Source organism: Maniola jurtina, chromosome 24 (assembly GCF_905333055.1).
Source record: "Maniola jurtina chromosome 24, ilManJurt1.1, whole genome shotgun sequence".
NCBI classification, from domain to species: domain Eukaryota; kingdom Metazoa; phylum Arthropoda; class Insecta; order Lepidoptera; family Nymphalidae; genus Maniola; species Maniola jurtina.
In genome coordinates, this window is record NC_060052.1 from 1,503,304 (window position 1) to 1,530,395 (window position 27,092).

Below are 27,092 nucleotides of genomic sequence, written 5' to 3' on the forward strand. Positions count from 1 at the left end.
TGACAATAAGTGATCTTATAAAGGTAACTTTTTTCCTTTTGGGATACAGAATTATAAAAATTAAAAGTTAATTGAAAACGGTAGGAGCTAACTAGTACACGTTATTTGTGTAATTAACCATTTAAAAATCAGTGGGTAAATCAAATGCTGAATCATGCATTTCTGCTAATATTTATTATACCTATACTTGTAAGACTTCCATAAAATCTGTGAGGCCCTAAATTAGGGTCCTTTCCTGCTAAAATCGCAGATTCTGCTAAGTCTGGTCACCCTGTTTACGCTAAAGCCCTTTTCTTTCTCTCTCGTCTGGCTTTACAAAGATTAGCCAATGTCAAGTTTGTAGTTATATGTAACAAGTTAGGGAAACTATACAAGTATGGACCCCGTCTGTGCCGGCGCTCGCCGACACACGCACGGCACCGCACGGCACGACATAGAGCGCTTTCCAGTCAGTTTTAACACATATCTGTGGTTTAACAAAAAGAACACTCCAAAAAGGCAGAGCACGCCCGCCAGCTAACATCAACACAGACGAAGTCCCGATAAAGCCTTTGACACTTACACTAGCATGCAGCTTCTGGCTTCATGCACCCAGCACAGCAGCACAGAATTGTTAATGTCACTGTCACAGTTTTGACGTTTTATTAGGGTGACCAAATTTAGCAGGATCCTCCGATTTTAGTAGGATATGGTCCTCAGTCAACTTTAAGATAAATGAAAACAATGGTATTGATTCTAAGCACAGCTTAGAATATTCGCATCCTCTTCTTACTAATGTAATATAAGAAGGATAGACATAGTTTGACAATTTTAAATTTAATTCAAAACTGTCAAACCTTTTACCTTGTAACTTTAGCTGCCAGTCGCGTGCTTATTGTTTAAACTTTTAAAGTAGCGTGCACTAAAAAGAGTCTGTTCCATCATTTTCTAGAAATATAACAAAAAATGCAGCTTATCTTATTTTAGTTTAGAGAAAGACAATAAAAGCGGGGCCAATGAGTTAGGAGTTTTATATTATATTTCCCTACAAAATGTATGATGATTTGATTGCATTAGCATTTTTTCAAAACGGATAGCAGGTTTTACCAGTTTTTAGTCCAGTGTGCCTAGTGGGAGATTTTTAACCTATTCGATCGCGTAAAAGTTGACTGCGTTTTGTATGGAATTGAAACAGTGCCATCTAGTGACAAGAAGATGGCGCTGTTTCAATTCCATACAAAACGCAGTTAACTTTTACGCGATCGAATAGGTTAAAAATCTCCCACTAGGCACACAGCTCGCCTCCATAATAGCAGCTAGTTATTAGCAGGATTACCAATTTAAATCTGGTCACACTGCGTTTAGGCATTTCAATTTTTAATTCAATGTTTCAACTATTAAAATTAATTTAAATGTTGAAATAAAAAGTTATTCTCATGTATTACAATTGAATCTAAGAATAAGTACCTGTAATTTCATACATAAGTTAACTTAATCAATTAAGTAGTTGCTGAAAACTAAGTTACGTCGTGGGACAAGTTAATGTAAGTTTTAAATTCATTTACTTACTTTTTTTTATAAGATTGTACCTGCGTATGTTTAAACATAAAGTTAAATTCTTTGTTTCAATAGAGCTATGTCGTGTGTTTCTTTTACATGAATATTAATAATGTTATGAAATAACCTTTATCTAAAATTTAAGACAACCTTGAATTAGGAGCATCTTTTACATAACTTTCTCTAAACACTTATGAGACTATTAGTCTGTACCTACCTACCAAACTTATTTATTTAATTTTGTTTAATTCATATTATATTATCATAAATGGGAAAGTCTGTCTGTCTGTCACCTTTTCACTGCCCATCCGTTTAACAGATTTAGATGGAAAGTACAGAGAAAGCTTATATCACAGAGACGGACATAGACTAAAGAGTTCCCTTATGAAAACCCTAAATCTATATGGATGAAGTTGTGTGCACCATCTAGTATGCAATACTTTTAATTTTAAATGCATTTTTTATGTTTTTTTTTCTTTCTTTAAAATATCCTAGAAGCAAACTTACTCCATTTTACATTCTATATAGGTAAACATATTGATTATATTATGTTTATTTATCCTTATTTTTCACGTCTTAACATGACTAATATGGTTTTCCCTCCATCTAAAAGTAAAGCTTGTACCAGGAACTATACACAAATGGTGAACAAATCTCCACCCATATTTGCTTTGGTTGACACCAGACCTAAATTCTTGTTTCACCCTATTTTTAACCAACTTCCAAAAAGGAGGTGGGGTCTCAATTCGACTTTTTTGTATGTATCAAATAAATTAAAAGTGTAAAGTAAAAGTAAGTGTAAATTAAAAGAGTGTACATTATAAAATAGCATTTGTTAACTGGATAAGATGATAATTTATAAATTAGCAGCAAAATAAATCTTTTAATTCTGCATCTTAAACCAGTTTACCTACCAAGAATTCCTAAGAGCTAAAATACTAATATGAGTATTCTTCTATTGAAAAAACTGAAATGTGAGCATGCATGGGATTAAGTACTTCATTAAAAAAAAAATTGAAATGTAGGTACTTAATGTGGACACTGACAAACAGCCTTGTCCACAAATTCAAAGTTGCTTAGCGAGCCATGGAGAGGGCTATGTTAGGAGTTTCCCTGAGGGATAAGATCCGAAATAAGGAGATCCGCAGGAGAGCCAAGGTCACTGACATAGCCCAAACTATTAGCAAGCTGAAGTAGCAGTGGGCAGGCCATGCCTGTCGTAGAGGCGATTGCCGTTGGAGCTGGAAAGTCCTTGAGTGGAGACCGTGTTTAAGCAAGTAGTGTAAGACGGCCTCCAGCATGATGGACCTATGATATGTATAAAGCAAGGCCACCATTAGCATCACATTGAAAAAAAATACTCCTAAGCAATCTTGTCAAGCCTAAGAGGTTTTACTTCAAAAAAAATAAAGTGCCTATGCTTTAAAATAGACTTATTTTATGAAGCACTTAAATAGAATTTTTAAATTCATTATGTTTTTTGCGAAATTCAATTACTGTAAAAGGGTAAAGTACAAAAAACATCCTGCTCGATTGTTGAATGTGATCTACAAAGTAGCATGGAAACAATATTATGACGGGTCCACACTAACTGAATTATATGATTTTACCTATATAATGATCTGATGAAAATTCTTTCATGGATAGATAGCTACATTATCCCCAAGTGCTATCACACTAATATTATAAAGGCGAAAGTTTGTATGTGTGTGTGTGTGTGTGTGTGTGTGTGTGTGTGTGTGTGTGTGTGTGTGTGTGTGTGTGTGTGTGTGTGTGTGTGTGTGCGTGCGTGCGTGCGTGCGTGCGTGCGTGCGTGCGTGCGTGCGTGCGTGCGTGCGTGCGTGCGTGCGTGCGTGCGTGCGTGCGTGCGTGCGTGCGTGCGTGCGTGCGTGCGTGCGTGCGTGCGTGCGTGCGTGCGTGCGTGCGTGCGTGCGTGCGTGCGTGCGTGCGTGCGTGCGTGCGTGCGTGCGTGCGTGTGTGTGTATGTTTGTTACTCCTTCACGCAAAAACCACGAACGGATTTAGCTGAAATTCAGAATGGAGACAGATAATATCCTGGATTAGCACATAGGCTACTTTTTATCCCGGAAAATCAAAGAGTTCCAACGGGATTTCGAAAAACCTAAATCCACGCGGACGAAAACAGATACATATAGTAGAACATCTCATCTTTGACATTACCCTAAAATAAAATATCCAGTTCAAGAATGATGATACAGTAATTACTTATTTTATACTGTTTCAATTTTAATTGGATTGCAGTGGTAATTAAAATTAAATTTGAATTGTAATCAATTATTAATTGTCAATGCCATTCTTTTAAAAGTTGTTTTGTGAACAACACGATTTCCACTATAAGTCAAGATTATTTAAAACAGTTTTTTAAAAATCCTGTGGTTCATCATCAAATTCACTGATTTTCCAGGATAAAAGGTATCCTATTGCCGTCCTTAGGATGCAAGCTATCTCTGTGCACGTCAAGATGAGTCAGCATCCGATTGGACCCTGAAAAGGTAACAGACAGACAGACACACTTCCGCATTTACTGTATTTATAATAGTAACTATGGATTTGTTTATTTAGTTCAGTGTTGACGTCCATCCTGTCGTCCAGTTACCATCGCAGTTCATGTGGCTAAGCCTTGGCGTATGCGTGTTGATCGGATTGCTTGCATTTTCTCGTTATATCTGTCCGAGCATTAATTTTCGGGAATACAATACTCGATACTCGCCACTCGGTACACTCGGTAGCCTTGATATCTTGAGAATCGAGAGGGGACTGGTTAATGCCACTGTTTAGTAACCATACAGATGGGCAAATAATGTTTTGTACAGCAAGAGAAAGTTCTTAGTGAAATAGAATAGATAGAACTGTGCGACTTCTTTTGTGAGACCAGAGTTTATAATAGCTCTCGAATGTGGAGTTCCTTACACACTTCATACCGTCGGCAACTTGTTAAAATTCGTAGATACATCAATAACTTATGCCTTTAAAACAAGAAGTTTGGCCCATTTTGCGGATGTTACAATAAGTTAATAACCCACAATGCGCCGAAACTCATGAAAATCGTCAAAGTTTTCGTACAAACTTACCAGGTATACCTACGAAGCAAGTTTTCGCAGGTTTAGTAATTTTTCAATATTCACGTAACAGCCGTTTTAATCTAGACAGACGACTTGCATTTGTACTGCAAGCGAACTGTAAAATTGTATTTGGATGTAGTTTTATTGCATTTGATAGCATTTGATACAAAGGCGTTGCAAAATGCACGATCAAATGCTAGCTAGCTAAACTTTAATGTGGCTAGGACACTGCTCGAGTCTATTGCCCGGAAGCCCTTCCCAAGGGGGTAGGCGGAAGTCGTGGACGCCTATGCCCTTCTACGACGGATGGCATGAGAGCTCAAATCATGTTCTCTTATGCGCTCTGCCTCGCCTCCTTCTGCCACATTACCTCTTCGCAGAAGTACTCTACCTCTTTCCAAGACCTATCGCTGCCCGCCATTGCTATGACCATTGCTAGCAGGGAGTTGTACTCCTACTGCATTCTGCAAGACGACTGTTGGTTGGGCATCTTTTAGATGAACAACATTTAAAAGTCCAAATGCACACCGCTCGTCTGCCCAGACCTTTAGGCGTTCCTCGACTGTATTATTTGCTAAACAGTGTAAATACGATTCGATTGGCGAAACGAATACTGCGAACTTTATGTTATGGCAGTGACGTTGAAATGCAAGCGGCCGCTTGCCGTCTCGCGTGTGTTGCTGGGTTTCTTTTAGTGTAACTTTCTCTTTTAATTCCGAGCCCGTTTGTTCGTTGCGTCACTCGATTAGGTGAGTTTAATGACATGATAACAACCTGAGATATTAAATACCTATTACACTGTTAGGTATTTTATATAATCAGCCTGTATTTACTTTAATTGTGCATCCGTTCTCAATGTGCATATTATTCTACCTTTACATAAATTGTATGGGCCGCACCTTTACAAACAAGAACTTAAGTAGATACCTATAAATAATTTTGTAATCATGAAGGATGGAATTTTTTTAAACTTTCCAACCATTAAAACAATTTTAGCTTGCATCTAGGAGATTGATGATTCTTATCCCAGAAAATATGTAAAAGATTTCGCATGTTAAAACTCCACGTGCTACCAAGTTAAGTAATGATATAGGATGAAAAAAAAATTGCAACCATTAAAACAATTACCTTGCATCTGGGAGACGGGTTAATTGTTATCCTGCGGGTAATCAAAGAGTTCGCACTGGAACAAAAATTTGAAAAATCGGCCAAGTGCGAGGAATCGGACTCGCACACGAAGGGTTCCTTACCATCGTACAAGAAAACACTTTTTTTTTTAATTATTATGGCGGCCTTTTTTATTTTTTTATTATTTGTTGTTATAGCAGCAACAGAAATATATATTCTGTGAATATTTCAACTCCCTACCTATTGTAATTTACGAGATACAGCCCGCTGGTAGACAGATGAACGGTCAAGGGAGGCTTTAGTAATAGTTGGTGGGAACCCTAAAAACACGTCGGTCTGTAACTTAGCGAGCCTTCATCCACACGCCAACAATTTAAAGAAATATTCATTTTTACTAAAAAAAACATAGGGTTCCGTACTTCAAAAGGAAAAACGGAACCCTTATAGGATCACTTCGTTGTCTGTCTGTCTTTCTGTCTGTCCGTCCGTTCGTCTGTCGTGTCTGTCAAGAAAACCTATAGGGTAGGTACGTCCCGTTGACCTAGAATCTTGAATTTTGGCAGTTAGGTAGGTAGGTCTTATATAGCACAAGTAAAGGAAAAAATCCGAAAACCGTGAATTTGTGGTTACATCCCAAAAAAAATAATTAAAATATTGTGTTCATGAACAAATATTTAGTATTTTCAATGTTTAAAGTAAGATAACTATATCAAGTGGGGTATCATATGAAAGGGCTTTACCTGTACGGTCCAAAACGGATTTTTATTTATTTAGCGCGAGTCTGACTCGCACTTGGCCGGTTTTTTTCACTTAAAAAACATTTTTGGAGCGGTTAAGCGTAATTAACTTCGTGCGACTTGTGAGGAATGTAAGGAGTTCATTGCAATCAACAAGTAGAGCTATCATAAAAACGTACAAGAAAGGTTGGTTTCAAGGTACTAGCTTCCCATGCTCTTTTCGGCCTTACACCTTTCAAAATAAGGACTATTTTGGTGTGGAGTTGTTATATTTATTTTAGACCCCGTACGTGCGTTCATACATGATTGCTTATTACCTACGCAACTTTTCATCACTTCTCAGGTTATGTTTTTACTATGTCTTGCCATGACTTCCCATGAGCCCATAAGCGACTTGAAACTTAATTCCTCCTACGCTGAAGTCGCACCTGTACTTTAATCCAAGGAGAGAAGTTAGTATAGGGCTCTTCGTTACGATTACGTAATGGGATTACCCATACAAATGACCCATAAAAAACTGAATGGGAAATTCAGTTCGAAAATATTTCAAAAAACATTCAACAAAGTTTCGTTTGTGATTGGTTGGCGACTTTATTAACTCCCGACCCAAAAAAAGGGGTGTTACGTCAAACTTACACACACGTCAAACACAAATACATAGATACACATTTGTGTATCTGTCTGTGGCATCGTAGCTCCTAAACTAATGAACCGATTTTAATTTAGTTTTTTTTTGTTTGAAAGGTGGCTTGATCGTGAGTGTTCTTAGCTATAATCTAAGAAAATCGGTTCAGCCGCTTAAAAGTTATCACATTAAGATACACAGATACATAGACACACAGATACACACGTCAAACTTATAACACCCCTCTTTTTGGGTCGGGGGTTAAAAACTCAAGAAGGTAGGAACACAAATTATTATTAGTGAACTCATCCAGTTAAAGTGCAGATTAACTAGGTAATCTTCAATCTAACTTGGTTTAGGTGAAATTTGTATACCATACTATTTTTGGCCCTTATCAGAACAATGTAGGTGATATATTAACAAGAAACTGTTATATCTAGGTTCACCAGGTCAATGTCAATTCTTAATCGTAGGTTACGGGATACGGACAGCCCCGTTTTGGTAATTTTGTTTTGATTTACATTGCGATGCGATTTTCGACGTAAGTTCCATTCTGAAAAGTAATTAGGATTCCATACTTCCATTCCATAGTCCATACTCCATACCGAAAAAAATAGTAATTTTTAGGGTACCTGAAGAATCCTGATCTGCCAACGGGATCCTATTACTATACCAAGACTCCGCTGTCCGTCCGTCCGTCTGTCTGTCAGCAGGGTCTATCTCGTGAACCATAATGGGTAGAGAGAGGAATTTTTCACAGAATGTGAAATATCCTCTATTGCTATACGTATATGAAATGATTTTTTTAAACATAGGTTCTTTAATACAGTACTACGAAAAATATAGGTTCGTTTGTGATTGGTTGGTCACTAAAAATGGTAAACGCTCACTGAGTTTTTTCTCTTTGTCATTTGCATGGAATTACATGACAGAGACAGCCCTATACTAACTTCTCCTCGTGGACAGAGGTTTACGTACTGAAATCTCGTTGTTTGCATCCCTATAGGTAGATACTTATCAAATCTTGTATCTGAAAATGTTATCTACACATGTTTGCAGTTTGTATCCTATTAAGAGGGGTCTCTCCGTCACTCGCTTCATACAAACGTAGTTCCAATTTCATTTGAATATTAAGCAACCAAAGTCCATGAAAGCAGACATATTCTAGAAATTAATATCTATGTCTGGTTTTCCAGATTTCTGTTAAAATATTCGGTTCCAAAGTTACGCGGTCTTAAAAATTTACATACAAATCTTATTATAACTACATATTATTAGAAAAATCTAAAACACCACAGGCACAGATATTAGTTTCTAGAATATGTCTGCAAAATTTTATGGACTTTGGTTGCTTAATATTCAAATGAAATTGGAACTACGATTGTATGAAGCGAGTGACGGAGAGAGCCCTGTTAAGAAAACGCGATAAATGAAGACACGTTTTGGTTATCTTCGCTACCAAATGCCTACTTATTACTTACCAGTTGATAACAAAATAACAATGCTGTATCACAATGTAGCTAATTACTATGCACTGATACAAAAATCACTTTATAATAAGTAATTATAATAAATTAATACTTAATTCCTCGCATTTATATATACGAAACGTAAGATACAACAACAACATAAAACTAGTAGGTATATCACGCAAAAGAAATAAATTAAAATTTAAAGTAGTTAAAATTTTTCTTCTTTACCAGCTATAGAATAGAATAGAATAGATTTTTATTCCAGTAGACTTTTACAAGCGCTTTTGAATCGTCAAAATAATTTACCACTGGTTCGGAATGCCGTTCCTACCGAGAAGAACCAGCAAGAAACTCGGCGGTTGCTAGCAGATAATTCGTCATAGTTGGGCTTCACCCTTCGCTTCGAGTACCCCTTATCCGAGAGACCTTTTATCAATCAAATCACAGAAAAACTCCAAAAAGATGTTTAAATTAATAGCGACTCTGGTAACAACGCAATAAAGTACAATTTTAGCTCCCACAGCGCTGTGGCCTAAAATTTAACAAATACCTTTCTTTCTATCGTGTTTTAACCCGAAGAAACTCAAGAAAACTTTTTGTAATGTAGGTAAAAGTACATAAAAATGGTTAAACTTTTAGTAGGTAGTTCGGTTCTTTGGAACTGTGTAAGTATCATGGGTTTCTCGTTGTACTATAATATAATAACGATACCTAATTAAATAACGTGATACATAAGTTTCTAAATCCTACCTGAATACCTATGTAATGTATATACATATAGTTATGTATGCAATTATTTATGCAAAAAACCGGAAAGGTTAATTGTTATTATACGGTAGCTATTTACTCGTTTTATTAACAGTTTACACTAAGACTGAAGAGTGTGATGGATGATGAATAACTACCTATTGTGTTTTCAATGAAATGATTAAATATTGACTCTTATGGAAGACTCCGTTATAGATAAAAGGCGTCGTTTTTAGGCGGGTTTTCCATATTTCATTGGTTTTAATTTAGATTTCCTTAATTTAACCTTCTATTCCAAACAAACTAAATAGCCCGTATAATCGATAATGTGGGGTATCATTTTTAGAGCTCATTGATATGTATTGATATGATTACAAATATATTTTTTATTGTTTTAGCTTAAGAGGGCTCTCTCCGTCACTCGTTTCATACAATCGTAGTTCCAATTTCATTTGAATATTAAGCAACCAAAGTCCATGAAATTTTGCAGACATATTCTAGAAACTAATATCTATGTCTGTGGTTTTCCAGATTTTTGTTAAAATTTTCGGTTTCAAAGTTACGTGGTCTTAAAAATTTTCATACAAATCTTTGAGCCCCTGTAATTTTAAAACTACATATTTAAAAAAAAATCTAAAACACCACAGACACAGATATTAGTTTCTAGAATATGTCTGCAAAATTTCATGGACTTCGGTTGCTTAATATTCAAATGAAATTGGAACTACGATTGTATGAAACGAGTGACGGAGAGAGCCCTGTTAAAAAATAAGGAAAATGGGGCGCTATCAAAGTTGTTAGTTTTAGAATTTAGACCATTTTTGTGACGGGATTTGATTCAAAAACTAAACTAGTTAGGAATATGAAATTACGGTATATTATGTACCATATACTGTATTTAAACAACAAATACTGAAAACAACGATTTATTAAATAGTTTGTAAGTTGTAACTATTCTTGCTGCTCCGGAGGAATGTTGTAGACCGTAATAAATAATAACAACTTGAGATCATAACTATTTGTATTTAATATCTTTAGAGTTACAAATTATCAAATCCGACAAAGACGCCATGACAGCACACACAAGTCATAGACTTACGCAGAAACATAGATTAATGTACTAGTTTACACAGACTAAAGAACTGATAAAATTGTCATCAACAGTAACTAAAACAAACGAACATTTTTGGGTTTTTCTTTCACGGTTTCTTGCGATGTTCTAGCTCGGAAAAGAAATAATTATTCCGTACACCCAAAATATGATGATCATAATAAACAGAACCCTAAAAGTGCGAGTCCCGACTTGCACTTGACCCGTTTTTACTTTTTTTGTAATTTTCTTCATATACGACGTAGTCCTTGTACCGAAGGTATGCAGTATATAGCTTTATTCATCATCTGATAAGATTTTTAAGGTTCCTTTACGTAATACAAGTACTGAATTAATGAGAAAGTTTAAGACCTTTACAATTTCAAACTTATTGTAAATCAACTGAATATTATGTTGCAAAAATATATCTGAAATCGCTGATCTGAATCATTTCAAATTCTATGAGCATTCAGTTATTTTCCAGCGAATTATTCCGCACGCCCGAGTTTTACATTATCGAAAAGACTTGGTCAGAATGTTTGATACAAAATTACCAGTATGTAAGCGATTTAGAAAATGTTATGGTCACTCAGCGGCCGATGATATCTAAAAGAGCCTAGGTAAAGATTGTCCAGCGGGAATTTTTCTATTTCAAAATTGAAATAAAAACAAACGAATAATTAAAGAATATTTGTTATAGTAAAAAAAAATGTAATATAGGCTTGCGGATTTTATTCCGATTTACGGAATATATTTCCAAATCGGTCCAGGCGTCTTTGAGTAATCGGGGAACATTCGGGGAACATACATAAACAAGTGTAAATTAAAAATTTAAAACACCCCCGACAAGTGAAGGTTACAGTAACTAGAAAAAAGCTGATAACTTTCAAACGGCTGAACCGATTTTCTTGGATTATAGCTAAGAACACTCTCGATCAAGCCACCTTTCAAACAAAAAAAACTAAATTAAAATTGGTTCATTAGTTTAGGCGCTACGGTGCCACAGACAGATACACAGATACACAGATACACACGTCAAACTTATAACACCCTTCTTTTTGGGTCGGGGGTTAAAAAATGGAAAAAAGATCCCGACGAATTGAGAACCTCCTCCTTTTTGAAGTCGGTTAAAAATGTCGATGAACCTGACAAAGTCGCAGAGAAACCCCTCAAGTGTCTAATTTTCTACGTTTTATTTAGGCAACGCCACAGTGGCATTTCTCCAAACATAATAATATCCATACGGTCTTTGGGACGAGGCAGATGTATATCGATCTCTGAAATCTAAATGTAGTCTTGCCCTCGACCACAGTTCACGAGAGTTGAGGAACTTCAGACAAAACGTCGATGCCTCGACGTCACTCCAAATGTTAGTAGGAACACTTGACGCAGGTAGACCTATTTTGATTAATATTTGTGATATTGTCGATTCTCAGAATTCCCTCACTCTAGTTCACTATGCCTCAACATGGCTGGCTTTTCCTGTATACTTACTTCCCTACTTCGTGAGGGGGGGGGGGGGGGGGGGGAGATTCTTTGTACCCCTTGGACTTCAGCAAAGTAACGCCTGCGTCTGCAATACGTAGGGGTTAATCGATGTACGACGGGCGATTACTCGCACACTCGTTCACTCGTTCATAGCCCAGCGACGAAACTATCCCTACTCGCTCCTGTTGCTCGCCAACTTGTCTCTAGTTCTCGTTCGGAATAAGGCTCAATGCACCTCTAGTCTCTTGCCACTTTTCACTGCTCTTCTCCGCTCCACTCCGCCCAGCTCCGCGTCTGTGGAAACGCACATCACTAAAAAAAATCCCGGATGAGTTCGACCTCTATTGTCAAACTATTGTATAATGTATCATGATATAACAGCTGGGCCCTTAATTCTATACATTAATCGACTTATTGTTAATTAAATAACGTAATTCGCCGTTTCTTATCAACGGTTATCAGTACGTGACACCGGCCACGGTCAGTCAGAAAAAAACCGTTTTTCACATCAATATTAAACTATATTCCAACGACTTAAGTGTGTATTGATTGATGAGAGTTAATTTTTATATAGGCGAAGAGCAAATGATCGTTCTGTTCTTAGTATTTTATATACCATCTCAAAGATTTGTATGTTAATCTTTTAGATGTAACTCTAAAACTGCGCATTATTAAAAGAACTGGAAAACTACATACACAGATATTTGTTTCTAATGCGTGCTTAAAAAATTCATCACACTTTACACTAATATTATAAAGCCGAAAATTTGTGTGTATGGGTGTGCGTATGCCTTCACGCTAAAACTACTAGACAGATTTGGCAGAAATTTGGAATGGAGATAGATTATATTCTGAATTAGCACATAGGCTATTTTTAACCCGGAAAATCAAAGAGATCCCACGGGAAAACCTAAATCTACGCGGCCGAAGTCGCGGGCGTCATCTAGTTGAGTATGATTTGTTGACATTCAAGTGAGAACCTAACTACATATACAAGGTGCAGATAATAATGCCCGCAACATACCGGCAAGCTGATGTTAGGACCGATGTGTAAATGTACCAGAATATAATGAGCCTCGTAGTGTGATAGCTGTTACGAGATATGGGGACTTAAAGAATTTGTTTAAAACTTCAACAACCCTACAATCAGCTGATCGTGGAAATGAACTCGTAAAAAACATTCGTGAACTCGAATGAACATTTGAACATTTGTCAAGTGGCAGAGATCACGAAAAAATATATGGCACTATTTGGTATTACATACCAAAGCCATGTTATATGGGTTACAGCCGATGCCCGCGACTTCGCCCGCGTGGATTTAGGTTTTTCGAAATCCCGTGGGAACTCTTTGATTTTCCGGGATAAAAAGTAGCCTATATGCTAATCCAGGATATTATCTATCTCCATTCCAAATTTCAGCCAAATCCGTCCAGGAATTTTTGCGTGAAGGAGTAACAAAAATACACACACACACACACACACACACATACACACAAACTTTCGCTTTTATAATATTAGTGTGATCAAACATACTAGGTATACGGAAAGCGCTGGGGAGTGTGCTAGGATTACTTGTTTTAAGTATTTTTTATATTTAAATGTTAGGTCACAGGTTTGTTTTTTGTTATTTGTCTAAACTGGAATAAACACATTGAAAAATCTGTACATTAGCTCTTACAGTATTAAGTTAAGAAATGTGCCTCAAATAATGTCTTTTAAGTCTGGCTCTCAAGCCAGACAGACATTGAGGAAATCTTTACTTAAAATATTTTACTATTTACTTGTAAAATATTTACTCTACTATTTACTACAAATAAAACAGTAAAATTACCTTTATTTACTAAATAATTTTGAAAATAAAGTAACATTAATTAAAGTCTGTGTGATTAATATAAGTACCTAATTGTGATACTAGTTGTAATCTAAGAGGAGGAATTTCGAATTATCAAAAGTGAGTTCTAGTGATTTTCGATTAAAAATTTAATACATAATGATTTTGATATTTTTCATCATAAGTGTTTATAATTATTGTGGTATTGTAATGCTATGGAATTTTTTAACAAAGTTATGTTTTACCCGACTGCGGCAAAGCCAAAAGGAAGGGTTATGATTTTAGCAGTCTATGTATGTGTGTATGTATGTATGTAAGACCAGCGCTGTGCCTGCGTTCCTGACAGGCGCAGCAAATGCTGAATGGAGTCTATTTTGGTACCACACACCACGAATCATACCTTATTTGGAGTATATATACGTTATATTATTTTTGTTGCACCAAATAAACAATTTTTCTTTCTTTCGCGCCCTCGGGAAGGCTTATGTCCAGCAGTGGACGCAAACAGGCTGATTGATTGAATCCGATTATTCGTTGTTCCAGTGTACGCGAGCAAGATGTGTCCAATATGGCCGCTGCACCTGATTGTCATCTACCTGCTGGTGCTATGTCCGCTGTGGGTGCTGTGCCAGGCGGCGCCCGACCTGCTGGCGAGCTTCTCCGCGGAGACCTTGGAGATGCACATGGATGACACCTACGACGTCTACGTCAACGTGTCAGGTATCTCCTAACATAGCACTACCCCTAGTTATGTTGAGCAATGTCGGTGCTCTATGAAACTCCTCATTTCTGATAGGATAAAGGATACGTACTCCAAGTATGCCTCTCTCTATCGCTGAGGAATTCTAAGCTTATTATCAAGGTCATAGCGAGTCGGGGCCATATAGGGTTGCCACCTGCTATTTCTTTGTTTACGGGTTACCAGCATTAAAAATACGGGTTTTAGATTTTTATACGGGAGACAGTGTTTTACATAGATATTTTTTTTAATACTTATTGTTTGAAGAAACAGCGCTCTTTATTTTGTGTCTCAAATGTATGAAAATCATAAAATTACATTTAACTTGTAAATCCGCCATGGGTCCATGCAATTCCGCACCAGGAAAATATTCTATTTACTAGACAAAACGCCAGGGGTTTGGTTTCGTCAGTCAGCTCTGGCTGAATTTGCAAAAAATACTGAAGCTTTATTTGCCCCGTATTTTATTTTCGCAATTACGGGTTTCTGTATTATTATACCTGGAAAAAACGAGGTGACACGTAAAATACGGGGCATCTGGCAATCATAGGGCCATGAGTTATTAATGGTATATTATGATTTATCCTCAACCTACTTCGAAAAGGGCTGAAATAGTCCAAGTACCCCAAGATACGAGCAATAGCCCGAGCAAGGAGTTTCCGCCCCCAGTTCCGCATCTCCCGACATAAAGACACCAAAGTTTTTGTAAAAAAATTTCAGGGTCTGATCTTCAAGCAAAGGACCAATTCGCAGTGAGAACGCAGATACCGCACGTGGCCACGGCAGAATTCTTCAACAGGGACAATCTGACGGACGAACAGTTCGATAACAGGCTCTTTGAAGGACAACTCAAGGTCAAGTGCCACTTTTTAGGTGAGATTTCGTTAACTATTATATATTAAAATCTGATAAAATGCACTATTTTTACTTATGCACGAAAAGTGTCATCCATATCCATACTAATATTATAAATGTGAAAGTGTGTCTGTCTGTCTGTCTGCTAGCTTTTCACGGCCCAACAGTTAAACGATTTTGATGAAAGGTTAGGGACCGAGTTAGCTTACATTCCGGGGAAGGCTATATGCTACTTTTTATCCCGGAAAATCATAGTTTCTACGGGATTTTTAAGATCCTTTATCCACGAGCACGAAGTCGCGGGTATCAGCTAATCCATACTAATGTTTCGTACTATACACGGAAATGTGTCTGTCTGTCTGCCACCTTTTCACGGGCCAAAAGTTTAAACGATTCTGAGGGAATTTGGTACAGAGTTAGCTTATATCTCGGGGACGGACATAGGCTACTTTTTATACCGGAAAACCAAAGAGTTCCCACGGGACTCCTGAAGACCAACCCGCTTAACCTATATGTATGAAATTTGGTACCGAGGTAGCTTGCGTCCCTGTATTTGACATGGGCAACTTTTTATCCCGGAAAATCAAACAGTTCCCACGGGATCTCTGAAAACTTAAATCCATACGGACCAAGTCACGGGCATCCACGAGTATCAAATTAGGCCTAATTCATAAGAGAGCTTTTTTTAACGTCCGTTAAAAAAGAGTTCAAATAGAACAAAATTCCCAAGTATCTGTTCACACGTCAACGCTTTTTTATCGCGCACTGTTGTGTTTCCAGCGCAACGCCGGGTTTTAACGCAACGCTTTTTTAACGCTGGTGCGAATTAGGGCTAAGTGTTGTTTCATTTTCAGGTAGAACAGATCTAACGGTGGAAGCGCGTCGGAACGGTTCCCTTTTCCCCATAAGAAATGGGACCATTCAGCTCGTAGTGATACGACCCGTGCGAGTGATCGACACCGTCTTTACTACCAGTGTTGCTGTTTTTGTGAGTATTATGGACCTAACTCCCATCGGCGGTGTTCCTACTAGATTATAACGCGATAAACGACAAATATTTTTCAATTTTTTTTACCCGACTGCGGCAAAGCCAAAAGGAAGGGTTATGATTTTAGCAGTCTATGTATGTATGTATGTATGTATGTATGTATGTATGTATATAGGTTTAAAGTATGTATATATATAGGTTTAAAGTATGTATGTATGTAGGTATGTTTGTATCCAGATTCTGTGTATTCCTAAGTGTACCGTAGTGCCTAAACTACTGGGCCCATTTTGATGAATGAGGTGTCAATTGATGATGTAAAGGACCGCATGACAGGCTATATTTTATACGAAAACAATTGTTGACCAACGAATGTTTCACCAAAAACACAAAAAAAAATTTTTTGCTATTGTATCAAGTGGGATGTCAAATGAAAGACGAAAAAAATTTGAGCTCATGAATATAAATGTGTAACAACATTAAAATATACCAAGTGATTGATTACACCAAGCGAAAATTATGATTTTTACCCGACTGCGGCAAAGCCAAAAGGAAGGGTTCTGATTTAAGCAGTCTATGTATGTATGTAGGTATGTATGTTTGTACCCAGATTCTGTGTGTTCCACCGTTGCGCCTGAACTACTGGGCCGATTTTGATGAATGAGGTATCAATCGATTCGTCGTAAGGGTCCAGGTGACATAGGCTACATTTTATACGAAAAAAATTGACCAAACGACATGAAAAAAAGTGGGGGTCTCAAAAATTTTTTTTTTTGTATTGTATCGAGTGGGGTGTGAAATGAAAGAGGAGAAAATTTTGAGTTCATAAATATAAATGTATTACAACATTAAAATATACCAAGCGATTGATTATACCTACCAAGCGAAAATTATGATTTTTTGTTTAATTATTCTCTATAATAATATTAGAGTCTAGGACCGTATTGTTTTATTTCCGGCTTGGACAATAATGTACTATGTATTATTCACAGGTGTCCCTGATCTTCATAAACTTCGGTTGCGCGATGCATTGGCCCACGGTGAAGGCCTGCTTCAAGAAGCCCATAGGTCCTGCCATCGGGCTGGCTGGACAGTACTTGTTTATGCCGCTGGTAAGACCTTCTATATTGATAGGTTCTTTTATAATCTTAGCCTAATATACCTATATACACAAATGTATATAGGTATATTAGGACAGCATGGGAAATCCAAAACCATAGAGATACAGAAAAAATGTCTTAGGAAACTTAAGGTCTTTTTTTGTTTAAACAACTTTGGAATAGTCAATTTTTTGGTCAAGCGTGAGTTGTCCATAAAAATTGGCCTAGTGCGAGTTTGACTCGCGCACCGAGGACTCCGTACTCGGGTATTTTTTCCGACATTTTCCACGATAAATCAAAAACTGTGATGCATAAAAATAAATAAATATCTGTTTTAAAATGTACAGCTAAAGCCCTTTCATGTTATACCCCACTTGGTATAGTTATATCTTACTTTGATAGTTGAAAATACTAATTATTTTTTTGAACACATTTTAGTTTTTTTTTGTGATGTAACCACAAATTCACGGTTTTTGGATTTTTCCTTTACTTTTGCTATAAGTACTTATATATTGTGCTATAATACCTGCCAAATTTCATGATTCTAGAATTCTAGATCAACGGGAAGTACCATATAGGTTTTCTTGACAGACATGATAGACGAACAGACAACAGACAACAAAGTGATCTAATTCTATGGGTTATCTAGTAATAACCCCTTATAGGGTTCCATTTTTTCTTTTGAGGTACCGAACCCTAAAAACATGGCATATTATACGGCATTCGTAGTAAGCATATTATACATAGTAATAGATTTATTTTATTCCAGATATCATTCGGCCTCGGTTTTCTCATATTTCCCGACTCGCCAGCCTTGCGCCTGGGAATGTTTTTCTCAGGTGTTTCTCCCGCGGGGGGAGCTTCCAACATCTGGACCTTCATCCTCGGGGGAAACCTGGATCTCTCCCTGGCCATGACTTCCATATCCACTTTGGCTGCGTTTGGTAAGTACTCATTCCATTACATCAGCCTGTATGCGTCCACTGCTGGACATAGGCATTTCCAAGAGCGCGCCACCAAACACGGTCCTCCGGCTTCCTCATCCACCCGCTCCTCGCCACCTTCAGGTCATCGGTCCAGCGTAAGTCTCTATTAATTCGTAAGTTTTTATTAACTCGCTTTCTTGTCAGTCTGTTTGTCTGTCCCGAGTACAAATATTGTAATCGATTTCAAACTATCTTTCCGATGACCTATAGAGATTTGGAATTGGAATTTTTTGGCCAGAAAATATTTTTTAAGAATTTCCCCCTAATTCCATTCCACGTTTCCACTGTTCTGTTATGTATAACTTGAATACCTTCATGCAATATGAATCTTTTATAGATACATATGGTCCAAACTTTTCACCAGAGCATTTCTATTGCCACTATAACAACAAATAATAAAAATTTCAAAATGGGCGCCACATACTCATAAATTAAGAAAAATTAAAGGTATATTATCTTGTACGGACAGCTATTTAGCAATAAGACCGCCTTTTTATAGCTACATTTTGAGTTTTCTTTTTTTTTGTAACCTGTCATTTGTGTTTTGTGGTGCAATAAAGTATGTACATACATACATACGGAACCCTTTGTGTGAGTCTGACTCGCACTTGGCCGGTTTTATTACAACGATTCGACCTAATACCACCATAATTACCACCCTCATATTGTCCCAGGTCTGATGCCAGCGTGGCTATTCACCCTCGGCCAAGTGGTGTTTGCCAACGCGAACATCGTGGTGCCATACTTCCGTATCGGCATGTTCGTCATTGGCCTGTTCATCCCACTCGCGATCGGTCTGGCGATGCAGAGGCTCACGCCGAAGATATCCGCCTTCATGGTGCGGATCCTGAAGGGCTTCTCGACCCTGCTGCTGCTCTTCATCATCACCTTCGCCATCGTCACCAACCTGTACATCTTCGAGCTGATGACATGGCAGGTTAGTGCGATACAACTACCTTCATCTTAGACTGTAACCGTTACACCACCAGGTGAGATTGCGGACAAGGGCTAACTTATCTGAAAAAAAATTATTAAAGAAAATGTAATATCTGGTTCTGTCTAACCTTTCCGGAATAAAAAGTAGCCTAAGCCACTGTCCAGGTCTTTAAATATACCCACGTAAAAAAATCACGTCGACCGGTTGCGCCCTTGCGACGTGATTGAAGAACAAACCAACGAACCGGTAAACTAGTAAACAAACACTTTCGGATTTGCAATATGGGTAGTTATTTTTAATTCTTTACCCAAAAAGAGGGGTGTTAGAAGTTTGACGTGTGTATCTGTATGTGGCATCGTAGCTCCTAAACTAATGAACCGATTTTAATTTAGCTTTTTTGTTTGAAAGGTGGCTTGACCGAGAGTGTTCTTAGCTGTAATCCAAGAAAATTGGTTCAGCCGTTTGAAAGTTATCAGCTCTTCTAGTTACTGTAACCTTCACTTGTCGGGGGTGTTATAATTTTTTAATTTACACTTGTAGTACTCTTGTTTTAAGATCGTTTTGGTCCACAGATCCTAGTAGCGGGTATGGGCGTACCCTGGCTGGGTTACCTAGCTGGCTACTCGGTCGCGCGTATCTTCCGGCAACCACACCGCGACGCGCTGGCGATCTCCATCGAGTCTGGCATCCAGAACACTGGCATCGCGATCTTTCTGCTGCGCTACGCGCTGCCGCAACCTGAGGCTGACATTACTACAGGTAATTCAATAGATAACAGAACACAGAGAAAGATGGACTCTTCAAAGCAAAAAAGGCAATGAATAGACGCGTTCGAAATGTTCTGGAGGCGAATGGATGGGGTTTCATGGACCATCAAAGCAATAGGAGGGTAAAGAATAGAGCGTTCACAAGGCGGTTAGGTGGACTGATCAGCTGAGGGAGTCAAACACGTGGAAATTTTATAACATCGAAAATCACCAACCGAAGCTGATGGAAACAATCCGTTCGAGGATAGGATTTCGCCAGAATCTTCAGAGCAATGGTAAATTCTAAGATTTAGATTAGAATTTTCAAGATCTATAAAAGGAAAAGCTGACTGATCTATCGACGCACTATTCAAACTACTGAACGGATCAGGCTGTTTGGCGTGCAGATAGCTATTATGACGTAAACATCCGCTAAGAATAGATTTCTCAAAATTCTACCCCTAAGGTGGTAAAATAGGGGTTTGAAATTGGTATAGTCCACGCGGACTAAGACGTGGGCATAAGCGTGTTATTAATAAAATTGTTCTTAAATCCTGAAATAACTTACTTTTATATTATACATTATAACATAATATCTATTTAGCTTTTTTAATGAATACTTTCTATCTTTGCTGTATCTATTCTACTCCCTTTACAACCTCTCGCATTGCCAAGGGTCACTGGTAGAGATCTCTTATAGAGATAAGTGCTTCCCTGACCACTTTTCTTTCTTTTTATCTTTATTGTTACAACTTTCTGGTACAAATATAAATAAAAAAATAAAAAATTAATTGCATTTTAATGTGTTCTTTTTCCAGTGGTTCCAGTGTCGATAGCAATTATGACGCCAGGTCCAATGATCTGCATATTCATATACCAGAGGATCAAAGCATGGTGTGTACCCATTTTCTGTATTTTCAACATTATGTGCACATTTTTTTGTGTTTGTTTTGCGTACAAAATGGACCGTCTAGTAAAATTACGTCGCCAATTTAGAATCAATGCGATGGCGTCGATTCTGATGTTTTTCTCGAAACTAAAACAGTATCTGCATCTTTTTCTTTTTAATACTGTTAAAAAAGGACAGAAAATGAATTTTGAATTTAATGACTAAATAGTTCACTCTATGAATTATAAGCTCGCAACTGGCACCTAAAGTCTCGAGGTCTGACTGTACTAAATTAAATTAGGTTTATCTGTCCTTTTCTTATTACATTGTTAAGAAAAAGATGCAAATACTCTATTTAGTTGCGACCAGAATCAGTATCATTGTATTTGGTTGCCTTGGTTTTGACCCCTTCCATTGATCATTTTAAATGGAAGGTGGTTTTCTTGGGATCATACTGCCAAGAACCATAGCACAAGTTTCATCAATACTGGATTCTGACAAAATATAATATAATGGATAAAAGGATAGTGACAAAACTAATGATCCCAAAGGGATATTTTGGCAGAAAGTTTATTTTATTTTATTTTTTTATTTATTTTTAGTAATAGACTTAATTTAAAGAGAAACATTTTTCACCATTTTTTTATAGACCAAAGCACTAGATAAAAAACAGACTGGTGTTTGGAATTTTGCAGCCCAAATAGACCGTAGTCTGTGCTAGGGCTGACAAAAAAGAAAAAAAGATTAATTTATTTTATGATTTTACGATTAAAAAAAAAAAAGTTAAGCTTATATTTCCATTTTAGTAACATCAAAGTTTTTTTTTTTTAATTTTAAGGGAACGAAATGTTTAATGCATTTTACGTGTACGTTTTTGGGAAATCATTCTCATAATATGGGTATTCATTTTTATAATGTAGCTGTAGGTGTTTTTTTTTTTTGTTTAAAAAAGATAGGTTAATATTTTTTTCATCATTTAAAAGACTGGGATTTTTTTTTTGGCTGTACGACATATTGGCATGTGGCATCGCATGTCTGCATCATTGTGCCTTGACCCTTATTTTCGGGAAAAGGACAATTTGAGGTTTTGTTCGAGGAAGGAAAAACTAAATTTCATTGGTTTTTTGAGCAAATATTCTATATTATTCAAAATTATTAATTTATTAACGTCGACTTTACATAATTATTAATACTATCAAAGAACTTCTGCCAATTTTAATGCTTTTTCTAATTATTTAATACTTGAACCTATTTTTAGGATTCTATATCCTCTAGAGAAAAAAGGGACCCTTATAGGATCACTTCGATATCTGTCTGTATGTTGTGTCTGTCAAAACCCATCAAGGGAATCAAAACCTATACCGTTAATCTAGAATCCTGAAATTTGGCAAGGCAGTCTTAAAACACAAGTAAAGGCAAAAATCTGAAAACTGTGTCATATCTGTTTACATCACAAAAAAAAAATTAAAAACTTGTTATTTTTTGTACGACGGTACGGAACACTTCGTGTGCGAGTCCGACTCGCACTTGACCGTTTTTTTTGTTAATACTTAATTAAAATTATTAACTTTGACTTTATGTATATTTTTTAATAATAAAGAAGTTCGGCAAAATTATTTTAATGCTTTTTCTCAGTTTTTAATGCCTATTACCAATTTTTTTTTGTAACTGAATTTCACTGAGTGTGTATTTTTTGCGTTTTCCATATAATGTCACCATCATGACGCCATAGCTGGGGATGTAAGCGTACGTATTCAATACCATACGGGATGGTGGCGGGATGCTTAACTTGTTTTTTTTTTTTTGCTTCACTGTTTTAGCTACTTGGGAACATGAGAAATATTTACAACTAGACGATGCCCGCGACTTCGTTCGCCTGGTTTTTTAACAATCCCGTGGGAACTCTTTGATTTTCCGGGATAAAAAGTAGCCCATATCTGTCCCCGGGATGTAAGCTAACTTTGTACCAAACATCAAAATACCGTGAAAAGCTAGCAGACAGACAGATAGACACACTTTCGCATTTATACTATTTAGTATATAGTTTGGACTTGATGATACCCGCGACTTCATTCGCGTTGTTTTTTTATATCCCATGGGAACTCTACGATTTTACGGGACAAAAACAGTCATGTCAGTCTTTGGGATGCATCATGCAAGCTATCTATGTATGTATCTTTTGTTAAAATTGGTTTTTCGCATTTATAATACTAGATGATGGCCGCGTCTTCGTTTTGCCACCAAATAATCAAAATTTCAAAAAGGCCGCCATGTTTAAATAAAAAAAAAATAAGTATATTATCTTGTACGGAACCCTTCGTGTACGAGTCAGACTCGCGCTTGACTGATTTTTTTCCTTTAATTTAATTCATGCTAAACAGCATCACAAAATGGTTACAATTATTTCTCATGTTTCTAACGCAACAGTAATTGGTCGCTTATTGCGTTGGTATGGGCATGGAGGGTATAAGGAACAGTATTGTAATGTTAGTTTAAGAATTTTAATCTATATAAGTTTTTCTTGTTTAGGTTAAATTCACACTATAGGTACTTAAATCCTAGCCTGATCTTTTAGTTTAATTTAACCAATTTATGTGCAGTTGCATGACTTGTGGTTAAAGTTATGTTCTGGTTAAACTTTAAACTTTGCAAAAGTCGATTTATTAACTGTGGACCTTTAACCTATACTATGAGCAAAACGAGAATAATATTATGTGCTAGTCCTTAACAGCCGCGCCGTAAAAAGATATTTGAGGAAAAAATATAAAGAAACAGTTTATAGATCAAACCATGAGGTATGCTGGGACACCTAATAAAAGTAAAGCTGGCATATTCTATCTCGCTCACTTATAAGAGTAAATGAAAGAGCGAGGAGATGTTTCATTTCTGTCCCCAAGGCATCTGACAATAATAATAATATTAATTATTATTGTTTAAATTGATGCTTCATAGCTACCTTGAAAAATTGTAAATACAATCTTTCGTGCAAAAAGATATATAATTTAGTGTTTTATTTTAAAAGAAATATTAGCCATACTAATCATGACTAATAGTCCCCTTTCCCCTCCAGTTAAGCGTAAAGCTTGTGCCAGGACGTGTACGACAATAGTGCAACGGGTGGGGTTTGAACCGCCGACCTTTTTGAATTCAGTCCGCTCCTCAACCGTTGAGCTATCGAGGATCTATTAAGAGTAATGTATTGAATGTAAACAGCATCAAAAACCGGAACGCCGCCGACGCCAAGAAAATCGTGGGAGACGACTGTGACGTCACTCCAGTATCCGAGACCACTCAGCCCGGCCTCGTCGCTACCATTGATAGCAAATAAACAGGTTTGGTTTTTTTTTTAATTTATATACTAGCGCTTGGCTGCAATCAAACCCGCTGGCAAGTGATGATGAAACATGCTTGCCTAGTAGATGCCTATTCACGCTTGACTTGGAGGTACCAATGAGGGGAAAACTGTTGCTGAAAAGGTGTTCTACCTAGAAACGAGGAGGCAAATGGGTTTATACATATCTGTGAAATTTCGACTACGCACCGGTGCAGATCCTCTTTGTCGTTAGCTCTTGACAGAGTGGTCGTGGTCGTCACTGAGCTGCAGTGCTGTGACACGCTTAGCAATGCGTCTCCATTCCTCTCTGATAGCTGCCTTCCTTGTGTACTCTTGCAAGGGACGTCCATCGCAGCCCTCACTTGGTCTGTCCATCTCATGGGCGATCTGGTGCCCTCTTCCCTTGCTTGAACTACTAGCCGTTCGATGGAAACATCGTTGCGTCTAGATAATTATGTGATCACATATAAGTTATTATTATGTGATCAGAAAGTGAGAATGCGAGCCCGTTTGCCTAATATATTTAGGCAAACGGGCCTAGTAATTAGAACGCTAGCAAAAACTTAGTGCTATTATTATACTGCCTAAACACAGTCCAATACCAAACCATTTGCCTTATACTTGTAGTTTGAGTGATTCAGTATTTTTAAATCCGCAATGTATAACGTGCAAAACTCGGGCACTGGCACCACTGCACTTATCTACGCAACGTTCGTTGACCTTTAGTATTAGTCAGATGTTTTATTTGCAATACATTGCAAATTGAACTTTTAGAAAAGTCAGGTTTTTTTTTTTGGTTTTTTTCGCGTTTTTTTTTGTGGTGTCTTTCGATTCATTTCATAAATATTGTGTTTTCTTTTCTAGGACGAGAATTGGTCTTCATCTTCGTAACCATATCATCATATTCTGCTCAGAAGAACAAAGTTTTCATACGTTATTTTCTAAGGATATTTTTTAATGATGTTATAAGAGTAAGACTTAAATATAACAACACTTTTACTGCCTACTTATACTTTTTCTATTGTATGTATTTTTATATGTAAATAATATTCTACTGGATATCATAATAAATACCTGTCAGATAAAAATAAAGAAACACAAGTGTAAAATAAAAATATGTAACACCCCCGACAAGTGAAGGTTACAGTAACTAAAAAAGAGCTGATAACTTTCAAACGGCTGAACCGATTTTCTTGAATTATAGCTAAAAACAGTCTCGATCAAGCCACCTTTCAAACAAAAAAAACGAAATTAAAATTGGTTCGTTAGTTTAGGAGCCACAGACAGATACACAGATACACACGTCAAACTTATAACACGCCTCTTGGGTCGGGGGTTAAAAATATAAGAAAGGTGGCAAGAAAATATTTGTTTGGGAAAATATTATTTATGGGGAACATTTAAAATTATAATATTACGAAATTTAGTTCCTCATACATAAGCAACTTTGTTGCTTCGTTGCTCCGTTGCGACGTGATGGAAGGACAAACCAATGAACAAACACACTTTCACATTTATAATACGGGTAGATACTATTATACAATAATTATCTTTATTCTACACATATCTTGGCAAAGCCTTCATTTGTTTTGGCTAAGTTTCTCGAATTCCCAAGGATTTCTGAAGAGTTGTCAAATATATAGATAGATAGATAGATAGATAGAAACTCTTTATTGCACACAAAAACACATATAAGGATAACAACACAGTAAGAAGAAAACAGAAAAAAAAAACAATTACAAACAACATATTTTTTTTTTGGAAGAAATGTTCTTCCACATAAGTTTTTGAATCAAGTATTTTTGAATCATTTTTAATCAATCAACTTACTAAGCGGTAAAATTTTGAATACTATATTTTTGATGCATTTAAAAACAGAATCATCATCATCATCATCAGCCTGTGGACGTCCACTGTTGGACATAGGCCTTCCCTAAAGTGAATATGGAGTTTGAATGTTGTTAATTTTATCGTTAAAATTTTGTAGGTTTTTGGAAAGTCACCTGCTAAAGTTGAAGGACAAAATATATTTTTTTAATAGTTATCCATTGGATATGATTTTTTATTTATTTAATTTATTGTTTTTTTATTTGAATTAATTTACCGATTTTTATTGTGATTTCTGCATTCTTCGTTCTGCTTAATTCTTTTTTAATAGTTATTTATGAATGTTAAGTCGAGCTTGAAGGTTTAAAGGTATTTGCTTTTTTATGAACTTATCATTAATTTTATGATTACATTTTACGAGCTAAATTATTTATTTCAACGCTCTTGTGCTACGATACTTCGTTGGGTTATTCCAAACAAAAATGGTGCTCTATGAAGCTATTAAACAAAATGGCGTCGTCTATATTCTTTCACTAAACTAAATTCAGAGTATCTGCATCTTTTTCTTTTCAATATTGCTAAAAAAGGACGCAAAATGAATTTTAAATTTAAAGACTCAATTTTAGTGCACTATAAACAATATAGGCTCACGACTGGCACCTAAAGTCACGAAGCTTTAAATTCCTGTCAAACCATGTCTGTCCTTTTCGCACTACGTTAGTAAGAAAAGGATAGGAACACACTAAAATTTAATTGAGGTTAGAATAAGCACCACTGGTACTGATTATTCTGAAATTTTAGGGTATTCGCATCTTTTTCTGACCAATGTATAAAGAAAAGGACAGATAAACTTAATTTAATTTAGACCCGTGACTTGTGTCGGTCGTGAGCCTATTATTTTTCGTAGAGTGCTGTAAAAATTATAGTCTTTATTCATTTTCCGTCCTTTTTTGAAAT

At 36.6% G+C, this 27,092-nt stretch overlaps 1 protein-coding gene across 5 annotated transcripts; it reads left to right on the forward strand.

Moving 5' to 3' along the window:
- The first annotated feature begins 1,323 nt into the window (after positions 1-1,323).
- Positions 1,324-25,266, forward strand: LOC123877645 (ileal sodium/bile acid cotransporter-like). 5 transcript variants are annotated; one of them, XM_045924486.1, is made up of 12 exons: positions 1,324-1,523; positions 14,281-14,457; positions 15,197-15,349; positions 16,186-16,319; positions 17,309-17,428; positions 18,186-18,360; positions 19,077-19,339; positions 19,912-20,098; positions 20,904-20,979; positions 22,707-22,720; positions 24,188-24,306; positions 25,173-25,266. In XM_045924486.1, exons 2-12 carry the CDS (start codon positions 14,295-14,297, stop codon positions 25,197-25,199), a joined length of 1,431 nt encoding a protein of 476 aa, XP_045780442.1. In that variant the 5' UTR covers positions 1,324-1,523; positions 14,281-14,294; the 3' UTR covers positions 25,200-25,266. The 5 variants fall into 5 exon arrangements, with proteins under 5 accessions (XP_045780442.1, XP_045780441.1, XP_045780443.1 ...); XM_045924485.1 differs by lacking the exon at positions 1,324-1,523 and adding an exon at positions 5,232-5,368; XM_045924487.1 differs by lacking the exon at positions 1,324-1,523 and adding an exon at positions 13,718-13,857 and having other exon boundaries at positions 22,707-22,724.
- The last annotated feature ends 1,826 nt before the right edge of the window (positions 25,267-27,092 follow it).

Excerpts from the sequence above, each read along its gene's own strand:
- LOC123877645 (XM_045924484.1), top strand. Across the intron at positions 20,099-20,903 it reads TGAGGCTGACATTACTACAG|TGGTTCCAGTGTCGATAGCA; the intron begins GTAATTCAATAG and ends TTCTTTTTCCAG. Across the intron at positions 24,307-25,172 it reads CATTGATAGCAAATAAACAG|GACGAGAATTGGTCTTCATC; the intron begins GTTTGGTTTTTT and ends TTTCTTTTCTAG.